Source organism: Pelophylax lessonae (genome assembly GCF_965119305.1).
Source record: "Pelophylax lessonae genome assembly, chromosome: 6".
NCBI lineage: Eukaryota > Metazoa > Chordata > Amphibia > Anura > Ranidae > Pelophylax > Pelophylax lessonae.
In genome coordinates, this window is record NC_138773.1 from 255782255 (window position 1) to 255794931 (window position 12677).

Here is a 12677-nt window from a genome sequence, read left to right on the forward strand (position 1 = left end):
GATTGACGATGAATTTACGAGGGACATTTTTGGGTATTTTTTCTTTTAACAAAGGAAATGTCAAAGGTTTGGGTGTCTTTATTTCTGAGGTACATCTTTTTGTAAATGAGTAGGGGCACCGTGTACCCATAGCTCCCAACTGTCCCTGACTTCGAGGGACTGTCCCTCTTTCCTCCTCATTTGTCCATCATCTTTGTCTGATCTATATAATTGTTTGATCTAAACTGCAGACTTTGTACATTCAAAAACCAGTATAAAGGAATAGTAGTGGTAAAAAAAAGCACTTGTCGGGTTTAATTAATCATTTATTTTGGTTGATTCTCCTTTAAGGGTGTGTGGCAGGGGTTTGTCCTATGCCTACATACTTTTGCTAATGGGTGTCCCTCATTCCCATCTGAAAAAGTTGGCGGGTATGGTGTACTGCATACTTTTTTACATTGGGAGAGAATTGGTATCGGTTGCCCCCTTATTTTTAAAATGGGGCTTCCAGATTCTGTCCCCCACCCGCAGACCCTTGTCCTCATTAACATGGGGACAATGTGCTTTGCCAAGCCTTACACCATTGCAAGGTACCCCACATATAGAGAATGTGTGGTGTGGTGTGGTATGGTATGGTTACCATACCACACCTTCCCCCCCCCCCCCTGACCAGCAAGGCCGCATGCTTAGATTAAGGGTCTGGTGTAGATTTCCTAGTGGAAATCATACAATTATTTATTTTTTGTGTGAGGTACCCCATTAAAATTCATACCACAATAAAATGGGCTGGGCTGCATTGGGGGAACTATGAAAAGGGAAAAAAGAATCAGTTTTAAGTGTCAGCAAATGACATTCAAACCCCTCTGCATGATAAATGAATATCTAAGGATGCGCCCCTTAAACATTGCCATCAGTTTGTCCTTTGCTATAACTTAATTTAGAGTACTTCTTTAACAATGGGTTTTAGCTGACAATCTTAATATGTGGAAACACAGAGGCATTTGTTGTATTAAGATAACATGGCAAGGTTTCCCAGAAATTGAGCCTGAGAATGGTGATAAATATGTCTGGGACATATTTATAACTAAAGCCCCGTACACACGTACTGATCGTCGGCCGAACGATCGGCCGTTTTTTGTCGTGTCTGTTGAAAACTGCAAAAGACTGCACACTAATTTTGTCGGCCAACAACAGCCAACTGCAGAAGTGATGTCATGTGATGGTTAACTTTCCTTGTCTTTTTTCTTTTCTGAGCATGCCCAGTCTTGCTAATCTGCTGTCTGTCGGCCGAAATCTGTACTGACTGGCGAACAATCGGCCTGCACGACAGATTCTGTTCGGCCGAAAAATGCGCTGTCGGCTGTCGGAAGCATCATACTAACAAGCCTACAATCGGCCGATCGGTCGTCGGCCGAATATTTACGGCCGACAATCGGTACGTGTGTACGGGGCTTTACTATGAGATTGTACAAAAACACAGAGATAAACTCTAAGCCCCGGTTCACACTTGTGCGTGTGCGGGGTTCGCATGTAATATCGGAGCGCACTGCTCCGACATTACATCCGATCGGCTGTGCGGTGCGAGTTTAGCCATACAGTTTGTATGGCTAAATTCGCACCGCAGCCGCACCAAACACGCACAGGACCCTTTTTTCTAGCCGCATCAAGATCGGATCGCACAGCGGTTCACACTTGTGCGATCCGATCCTGTGCGAGCTGCACGATCGCACTGCGATATGCGATCAAACTGGGGGTGTCGTTAAGATTACATTGACACCCCCAGCGTATCGCATATGGCAGTGTGAACTGCCGGGGGTGCGTGTGCGATGCGGGAACAGGCTGCGAATTCGCAGCCTTCCCGCATCGCATATATGTGAACCGAGCCTAAAGGAGATTTGTATGACTTACTAGTAGATGTTACCAAAAGGTGACAAACATGTTTATAACAAGTCTATGAATGTGGTTTTGTCTTTACTGGTGACAAGTAATGGGTTGGTCTTTATATGTATGGACATTTCTATTGGTGTAATGTTGTAAACATTGCTCGGTCATATCCTGATAATATATTGTATTTAAGATAGTGAACCAGGAAATAAAAGGCGAGTGATGCATTATTCTATGTCCGTGTTTTGACTTCAGTCTTACATTGCTGCCCGCTGAATTCTTCTGTGTGTGTGTTTTTGGGAGTGTGGAATGAAGAGTGCCGTCTCAGGTTACTATAGGAGTAATATATTGGGAGTACATCCCTAATGATAGACAGGTACTATTAACTTGTTGTAAGTCAAGTTGTAGTATCCTTTCACTCGGATAAAATCCCTCATAAATATTCCTAACGTCATGGAAGAACTTTCCGTAGGTTTACATCAAACACCAAGCTTTACTGTGGATCAGATGGCCCCCGACCATGAACACAGGGCTCTCTCAAGAATTTCATGATAACATGCTTAAAGAGGAGCTCCAGAAATTTTTATAAAGATTAAAAGTCAGCAGCTACAACAACTGTAGCTGCTGATGTTTAGTAAATAGGCACTCACCTGTCCCAGGATCTAGCACTGTGCCTACCTGAGCTTAACTGTGGGCACCCGGCTGTGACAGCTTGTGGCTTTGCATCACATTTGCACAATCGAGCTTCGCTGCGCATTGTGAATGGTCCCACAGTCTTGTGCGATCTGTGACAGGTCCCAGATGACTGCGGGGAGGGAGGGGGGAAGGAGAATGTCTGCTCTAATTGCCAAGTCAAAACCAGGTACCAGCTCCACCTCCACAAAAAATATTTTCCTAATGTCAGAGGAGGGGGAAGGAGGCGATGAAGCAGAACTTCCCCTTTTGGGTGAAGCTCCACTTTAAAGAAGAACCAGCAACTTCAACTTGGCATGGCGGGGAGCTGGCAGAAATAAACATGAAAGAAAAAAAAAACCACTTATCACTGGCCATGAACTGAACAAAATGCTTGAGAGAGCCTGTGTCATCCGATCCTCAGTGAAACTTGGTGTTTGTTGCAAACTGAGAGTGCCCCCATGACCTTTGGGATATTTACAGGGGATTATACCCAAGGATATTAATTTATCATGTGGAGTGGACCTTTGAAATAAGAGTCAAACTATGAGGTGAGAGCACACCCCAGGGGGACCAGGTGGAGATGTCTTTGTGATCTAGCACCAGTGGCTGCACCCATTAAACCTCTGCTGGTGAAAAGGGAGAGTTACACTTTTTGCCTCTCTACAGACAACCAGTATAAACATAAATTGCTATCTAAGCAGTGCCCCTACTGCATTTGCCACCGTGTTCCATGGCCTATGATGCCTGGGGAAAATATTCAAAGATGTACAAATGAGCTATATACCATTACTTAGTGAGGCTACATTGAGATATATACAGTATCTCACAAAAGTGAGTACACCCCTCACATTTTTGTAAATATTTTATTATATCTTATGTGGCAACACTGAAGAAATGACACTTTGCTACAATGAAAAAGTAGTGAGTGTACAGCTTGTATAACAGTGTAAATTTGCTGTCCTCTCAAAATAACTCAACACAAAGCCATTAATGTCTAAACCGCTGGCAACAAAAGTGAGTATACCTCTAAGTGAAAATGTCAAAGTTGGGCCCAATTAGCCATTTTCCCTCTCCGGTGTCATGTGACTCGTTAGTGTTACAAGGTCTCAGGGGTGAATAGGGAGCAGGTGTGTTAAATTTGGTGTTATCGCTCTCACTCTCTCATAATGGAAGTTCAACATGGCACCTCATGGCAAAGAACTCTCTGAGGCTCTGAAAAAAAGAATTGTTGCTATACATAAAGATGGCCTAAGCTATAAGAAGAGTGCCAAGACCCTGAAACTGAGCTGCAGCACGGTGGCCAAGACCATACAGTGGTTTAACAGGCCAGGTTCCACTCTGAACAGGCTTCACCATCGTCGACCAAAGAAGTTGAGTGCACATGCTCAGCGTCATTTCCAGAGGTTGTCTTTGTGAAATAGACATGAGTGCTGCCAGCATTGCTGCAGAGGTTGAAGGGGTGGGAGGCCAGCCTGTCAGTGCTCAGACCACTGCATCAAATTGGTCTGCATGGCTGTCATCCCAGAGAGAAGTCTCCTCTAAAGATGATACACAAGAAAGCCCACAAACAGTTTTCTGAAGACAAGCGGACTAAGGACATGAATGTATGGGGCTTTTTGGAAGGGAGGGATCAGATATACAGTATCTTACAAAAGTGAGTACACCCCTCACTCGCCCTGCGGCGTATGGTCTGAGCACTAACAGGCTGATCCCCCACCCCTTCAACCTCTGCAGCAATGCTGGCAGCACTCATACGTCTCTTTCCCAAAGACAACCTCTGGATATGACGCTGAGCACGTGCATTCAACTTCTTTGGTCAACCATGGCAAGGCCTGTTCTGAGTGGAACCTGTCCCCTTAAGCCGCTGTATGGTCTTGGCCACCATGCTGCAGGTCAGTTTCAGGGTCTTGGCAATCTTCTTATAGCCTATGCCATCTTTATGTAGAGCAACAATTCTTTTTTTCAGATCCTTAGAGAGTTCTTTGCCATGAGGTGCCATGTTGAACTTCCAGTGACCAGTATGAGAGAGTAAGAGCGATAACACCAAATTTAACACACTTGCTCCCCATTCACACCTGAGACCTTGTAACCCTAACGAGTCACATGACACCGGGGAGGGAAAATGGTTAATTGGGCCCAATTTGGACATTTTCACTAAGGGGTGTACTCACTTTTGTTGCCAGCGGTTTAGACATTAATGGCTGTGTGTTGAGGTATTTTAAGGGGACAGCAAATTTACACTGTTATAGAAGCTGTACACTCACTACTTTACATTGTAGCAAAGTGTCATTTCTTCAGTGTTGTCACATGAAAAGATATATTAAAATAATTGCAAAACAGTGAGGGGTGTACTCACTTTTGTGAGATACTGTAAATAGTCTGTTCATGAATAATGCAGCCGGGGGTGGAAGAAGATCCTCCACTAGCTGTTAAAACGGGGACTGCGGTGGGTGTGGGGACCAGTGCATTTGTAACATGTTACACCCTGAACATGGGTGTAACCTGTTACAAAAGGTGAACTTATCCTTTAGGAAAGACCTTTTTGTTTATCTGTTGCAATATTTTTACAAATGTGACCATGTGATATCCAAACCTTTGAAAAATTACCTTCTCCTCCATTTCATAGTCAACTCCGAATATAGGACTTGCAGAGTAGACTCTGTGCAGAGAGTTTATCTCTTTTACCGAATCCTGAAGTTTCTCCACTGGATCAATCTTAAACCCAAGTACATAGCCACCGCTCTGATTTTTAAGAGAAGACAAATAACATGATAATATGACATAGTGTTACATTTCAAGAACACTGCAGCTTTCTTTAGCACTTATTGTAATTATGGGCAAAAAAAATACATATAAAGCATTAAAACAGCAGTTGTAATTTGGAGTCCACCCCTCTAACAGGTTCATTCTGCAGAGAAAACACATAACAGCATTGTCACCCTGTGTACAGGGAAGTCTTGGATTGACATATGCATAGTTTTAAATAGACTTTAAAGTGGAATTAAACTCTCTCAATAAACATTAACCATTTTTCATAGATATGCTGCTAGCATTAGTAAATAGGTATATTATATTTGTTTTAAACTTTATTTTTCACATTTCTTTAGTTGTTTCTTGGTTTCTGGCCTAGGCCAAAATAATGTCATATATCCCAGGAGTCTTTTTACGCATTTTTTTTTCTTTCTCAGCTAAGCACACCCTCCAGCCTACAGATGGATTTCAGGAAGTAAGTGCTACATAAGTTGTCTGCCCTTACTCAAGATGGCCATGGCTAAAAATTCTAGGAGGGTGTTTTTCAAAGTGATTTCTCAACAAAATAAAGCACTGAGACATGGACGGATGGGAGAGTTTGCTCTAAATAATAAAAATGAATTAAATAGCATTTTTAGCTTGTGGTGCTCAGATACAGTTCAGTTCTGCTTTAAAGAGTAACTTAACCTTTGTTGAGAAAAAAGAAATGTCCCCCCCGGTTGATCTCTGTACATTGCAGGGATTTTTAACAAACTTTGTTACAGATTTCTACATTTTGTTATTCTGAAGAAACCCATTTGTGTTTGTCTGTGTCCATGTGGTAAGTGAATCTAATGGGAGTGGTTTCATAATTATCTGCTGCACCTGCAGGGCTCTAATGAGGAAAACTGCAGGGTCTGCATCCCTTTAGATGTGATTTCCCATTGGATGCATCTAACCAAAAATGCCATTTTTGTTGCAGGGGATGTCTGATATTGGACTTGTATCTCGATTATGTTTTCTGGAGGGGGCGTTCTGTACACATTTTACACCTCCAGGTAGCCATATTGCATTGCATTTTACAGAAAAAAAAGCTGCAGATTGAAAAAGAAATGTCCTTTTTAATAACAATCAATTACAATATGACCTGAGTCACAATTGTATATGCTATATTATTTATTTATTTTTTGCTATTTGTTTCCCAATGAAAGTGGAGTTACCCTTTAAGTAAAAGACAAAAATAAATAAATACAGTACTTACCCATTAATGCAATTCCCACCCACCATAATACAGGCTGTAGTTCCACCTTAAAGCCCAACTCCAGCTAACAATTTTTAAAGCCAGGAAAACTCCAGGAATTCAGCCACTTTGTAAAACATGCAACATACAATGTTAAGTCTAATAGTGTGCATGACACCTCTTGGACGTATCTCTTTAATTTACATCTCACAGTTTTGCGAAGCTCCGGGGGGGGGGGGGGGGGGGTTGAGGGCCTGATAAAAATCCAGCACATGCCTGTGACTGTAGTCGCAGGTGCATTCAGACAGTTGTTGGGCTATACAGAATATGAAAGGAAAACCTGTGATTAGGGACAGATGCTCACCCTGGATCACAAGCTGTTTTTATTCAGGAGCAATAATCTGTCACTTACTGCAGGTAATCGCTCCATGTGCAATTACATCTGAACAGTGGCAGACAGCTGTGACCTCTGTCAGCTTGTCATTGCTTTTGACAGGCCAAGTGACTGCAACTGTCTGCAAGCACCTATGAACTCAGCCGCAAGAATCACAGAATTCTTGCCAGGGCTGGAGTTAAAATGCTGTGTGCACCTAGGCCTAACAGATCTACTTGTAGGATCAACAGGCAATATAAACTATGTCATAGGAGGACTCCGAAAAACAAAAACTGTTATCTAATGTTATTTATTGTCTTTATCAAACATGAAGATTTACAATTTTGCTCATAGTTACACTTTAAAAGACCACTACTGATAAAATATGCAAACCGATAACTGTAGGCTGTGATATGATAAAATAGGGCTAGATTACTAAATTCCAAAACAGAACACTATACATTAGAAAGTAAGAACAAACAGATCATTTACTATTTTTTTTAAAGGGGAACTCTGGGCAAAACCTTTTTTCCATGTCTTTGTTGCTGATCTCCTGCCTTCACCAACTATGCCATCCATCTTCTTTTGACAACCCATTTGTAGTTCTCTCCAGCAAGCAGGGACTTGTACTTCTGTCCCTGCATGCTTTGGTGGGCGAAGGGGTTTTACAGACCCCCGGTCTTTACTGCCCATGGAGGTGGTGTCCTCCTCCTCTGCTCCCTGCCAGCACTAACCACCCCAACACCCCCCACCTGCCCATCAGTAATCTTTTACTGCAGCATGGGGATCGTTAGAAGAGCCAGCCAGATAACACAGAGCGTGGATCTCCCGCTGTGACACCTCTTTTAGGTAAAAACCCCTGCCATTGTAAAGTCACACCCCCTGGACCAGATCCTGTGATAGACAGCACACTGGTCCAATGCCGGTCAAGGAGGCGGGAACTTTACGTTGACTGGCGTTTCACCTACAGGATCTGTCGCAGAAGGAGATCCCTGCTTTGTGTCATCTGGCCGGCTCTCCTAACAATCCCTGCTGTGCTGATGGGCACAGATAAGCTGCACTGATGGGCACTGATAAGCTAAACTTATGGGCCCAGATAGGCTACACTTATGGGCACAGATAGGCTACACTTATGGGTACTGAAAAGCTGCACTAATGGGTACAGATAAACTGCACTGATGGACACAGATAAGCTGCAGTGATGAGCACTGAGGTGGCACTGATGAGGCTGCACTTATGGGCACTGATAAGCTGCACTGGTGGTGCTGGTTTAGGCTGAGAGCTAAACAAGTCCCTCCAGAGCCCAGCCCTCCAGGGAGCGCTGGAGGGGAGAGCAGAGAGCCAGAGACTGAAAGCCATGGCTCTCGGCTCAGAGTGGAGAGTAGAACTGAGCGATCAGAGGTGTTTGATCAGTTTTCAATAAATAGACGGTGGGGGACAGATGCAGCATCCGATCAATGTTGCATCCACCTAGGTGAGTATAATTGTTTCTTTTCGAAATCTCATACTTCTCTTTTAAATGGCAGGAGTGGTGGATGTGTATTCCACTTTACTACTGCTGTACCTTTGAAAATGGTGGGGTAATGGACATTTGAGTGCTGTTTACAAAGGAACTTCAGAGAACACACAGTGTACCAGTGTAATAATGAATGGCTGTGATCTCAAATCACAGACACAGAGTACAGAGCTGATCACAGTGGCTTTGTCAATGGAATACCTAGAGCGCTCATTAGCGCCCTGGTAGTTTAATGACAACTACAAGCCGTCAGTCGCAACGGATGATGATAGTTGTAGTTCTCCTATTCACAGAACTCTGTAAATGAATGACCCTACTGGGTGGGCAGAGCCTCGCAGAGCCACGCTTTTTCTTTAAATTGTGACAGTGGGTGTGGGGAGGAAATCCCTGGCCCGCTTTTATACCAGAGGCTCAGGAGATGCAGGGATTGCTCATTTACTAACATATTACTCCCTGGTTATGGGTGTAATATAGAACATGTTATGAAAGATGGACTTAGCCTTTTAACAAATCTGCAGTCAATAAAAACAAACATTTTACAGGTGGACATGGGAGCCCCTTGCAGATGCTGGCCAAAAGCACTAAAGCTATTTTTGGGCTTACATGCACTGTTAATTTTCCACTGCCAAACTGATATTAAAGCATGTACTTCATGTAGACTTATGCAATAGGAAAATAAAACATGCATAAATAGCAATTTGCATTAATGTTCATGCATTTTACACCACTGACCAAATATGTTTGAACTTTAAAGCGGTTGTAAAGGCAGAAGGTTTTTTTTTTACCTTACAGCATTCTATGCAACTCTTCCCACAGCCCCCACTAAATACATACCTGATCTCGATCCAGCGATGTGAATGGGAGCGAAGGCTCTTTCGGCTCTCTGCCTCCGCCATTGTCTCCCGCTGCTGTCAATCAGAGCCAGTGAAAAGGAGCAGGGAGCAGGGCCAAGCCCTGTCCTGTGTGTCTTATGGACACACAGGGTTTAGGTGCGAGCACGCACAAGCGCCTTCATAGCAAATGGAGCCCAGAGCATCACTGGGGGACACCAGAAGAGGAGAAGTGGGGCCGCTCTGTGCAAAACTATTGCATAGAGCAGGTAAGTATGAAATGTTTGTTATTTTTACAGAAAAAAAAAGCCAAGCTTTACAATCATTTAAAAATGTTTATTACCTGTTGGGAGCTTTCAATAACCAGTGCTAAACCAAACTTGGAGTCTCGGATCTTAATGGAGCGCTACAAAGAGAAAGGAAATTAAAGCGTAATTTATTAATATTTCACTACGAAGCATGCGCAACTCTTTAGCTATCAATAACAGACAAGTAAACCTGAATACTCTCATACCATTGCCAGTTTTTGTTTTTACAGCTCTTTTTTTAACCTGAGAAAAGAACATATACATGCAGGCATAGATAATCACAAAATTCACTAATCATAGATCTCTATGAAAACTGCCGCCTCATTTTTACACTCTAAGTTAGGTAATAGAAAAAAAGTGTCCACCTACATCATAGAATCAGAAATTATAGTTGGATGGAGTGGAATGCTTATAAAATGTATTTAGATGGTGAGCTTTATTTGGGATGAAAAGTATGTGGTAATCAATCCTTTCTAAAGCAAAACCATATTCCAATTAAACACAAGACAAATACAGCCACATCACAAGTAATGAATAATTGCACTCAAAGTTACCAAAAAAAGCTTAACTAAGATAAAAACTGAAGTTCCGCTTTAACAACAACTAGGTGGACAAAGGCCTGCCTGAATGGCTATAAATCAAATACCTATAAATACAAATACCTTCTTTAATCCCCCTTGCTTTTCAATTTGATTATATACAGGGATGGAGACGCTGAGCAGTGCTCGCCAGTTTCTCATCTAAAGTCCCAAAACTGCCCATTTTGTGTACCTATTAGGGATGGAGATGCTTGCTTTACAGGCGGGTGTCTCACTCAAAGTCCCCTTTTGCCTTCACCATCCATACTAAAGGGATGGGGGTGTGTGTTTCCCAGCTGATCACATTTAGTTTGCACCCTATGGCTATTATATAGCCATTAGCTTTTCATTACCAGTCATGGATTGGAGCAGGTTGGGGAGGATTGGGCGATCTCCAATCCCATCTGCTTCCCATCCATCCATTAGCATCATGTCCTTCCTTTGTGAAGACACTCAGACATTTAGGTTGAGTAGTGTTATTTAGTGTTAGGACTGCAAGTTACACAGGATGCCTTGTTGTTGGTCTTGCAGCTTATACATGGGTTTGCAAATGTGTGTTAACTAAACTCCTGTTTTTAACCTATATTGTTAGACAGGTTTATTTGGTTTGTTAGCAGACTGGTGGGTAAGTATCTCAAACTAGGGACCGGCTGTTTTCCACACACCTTCTTTAATCCCCCTTGCTTTTCAATTTGATAAATCAAATACATTGTCAAATACATTGCACTATATAACTGATTGTTAATAGAACTATAGGACATTGTACAATCAGAGTATAATTCATGCATAATTCTTATTAGACACCCACTAAGTAAAATCATGTTAGGTAGAATTATGTTAATACGAATGTATTGACAGCAGCGGTAAAATCAGTTATGAATAGTTCCATCATTGTTAGAATATGGAGAGTGAGGGTCTGTGTGGGCGGGACTTTGTTTGCTTCAAGCAGGTTTTCCAATTCAATACTATGGGAATGTAAAACCTGCTTAAAGCAGTTCAAAAAGGGATAAAAAAGAAGTCAATTGCAGCTCAAATGCACCTGTCAACAAATTCTGATTGATCTCAGAAGCAACTCCAACTGATGTCAAGGTGATTCAATTGACACAAGCCCATCAACACGATCTGCTACTGCATGTAAGGTCCCCCACCTCCAACCTCTTTACTTACATCATCAGTGGGCCACTGTCACTTTTGCGTACTTGCAGTTGATCCCCTGATGATGTGCATGCGCTGTAGAGCATCACCAGGGGGGAAGGCTGCAGGAATCAGTAAGAGAAAACTGGCCCTCTGATGACACAAATTGGTGCATGCAATGTAGAGTACCCTAAAACTCCTGGGATATGGGACATTAGGATAGCAGGAGGCTCCAGTGAGTGGGGCATCATTCTTTCCTAGATCTGAAACCTTGACGTACCAGGAAATGTCCCTAAAACATTGTCCAGTTGTGACAAAGAGGAGAAGAGCAATAATGATAAGTGGGCAGGGAAGGTGACGTTCTGCTTTAATCTTACAAAACAGTGAAAACTGTGCAAAGTGTAGTGCATAGAAAAGTAACTTGCACACTAGTAAATAAAAATCTGCAAAGAACATAAGCTGTGTTTCAGCGTGTGCTATTTCATGTGGAACATGAAAATAAATTGACAACATTTGAAAAACTTACAATCTGCAGATAAGGAATGCTGACATTAAAGCTGTCATTCATGTTGGCGTGCCACACAATTCTGACGTTGGTTATGAAGAAAGTGCCAAGGTTACCCTTTGAAGAAATAAAATATTTGTAAACTTGAAAAAGAAGCAGCAGAAATGCAAAATGGTTACTTTTCTTAGGGGAGGGGGGGCTGGGGGTGGGATTGTGTAAGTATTAATATAACAATAAAAATATATTGATTTTATTGAATACAAAAATTCAAAAAAGGGAAACTATTATTGAGGTCTTCAAATCTGTAAACATGATACCTTGATAGCTTAGTAGCATAACATCCATATCAAATATTATACAGAAAGCATGTGAGAACACAATTGTTGGGAATGAAAAGTTTGTATTGCACATAATAACATTATTTAAGAACCACTAAATTGTGCCTATTTTCTGGTTATTCCCTATAGGGATAACAAAAACTTTCTGTGTGAAAGCAGGGAATTTCATGGATATCCTAGTTCAGAGACCTTGTACATACTACAGCGGAGGGGGATATGGCGCTCCCTGGTGACTGTGAGTCAACTCTGCATACTTGTTGATTGTAAGTAAAGGGCATTTGTTAAAGGAGACCACAGAAATGTAGAAATGCAGAAATGTAGCTGACCAATTACAATTATCTTTGCAGAAGTGGTGATTCATTTCCTTGAAAAAGACTTAGATTGAATCGTTGAAACGCGTTGGTGTTACTTCAGCATCCACAACAATCATGCGACACAGATGACAGTAAATAACATCTGGGATCACCACATTTTCTATCATTCCCAACAATTGTGTTCTCACATGCTTTCTGTGAGGATTAACAATTTTGTAACCTTAAAGGGATGATGGCAATTAACCTTTAGAGCCTCTAGAGCAGGGGTCTTCA

At 42.0% G+C, this 12677-nt stretch overlaps 1 protein-coding gene across 1 annotated transcript in view; it reads right to left on the reverse strand.

The window, feature by feature from the left end:
• BBS5 (Bardet-Biedl syndrome 5) overlaps positions 1–12677 on the reverse strand; it is a 55843-nt gene that overhangs the window by 23921 nt on the left and 19245 nt on the right. The window contains exons 7-9 of the mRNA XM_082260586.1: positions 11774–11869; positions 9571–9633; positions 5146–5280 (exon numbers count right to left, since the gene is read on the reverse strand). Coding sequence (XP_082116712.1) covers positions 5146–5280; positions 9571–9633; positions 11774–11869 — 294 coding nt within the window. The remainder of the gene's footprint in view (positions 1–5145; positions 5281–9570; positions 9634–11773; positions 11870–12677) is intronic.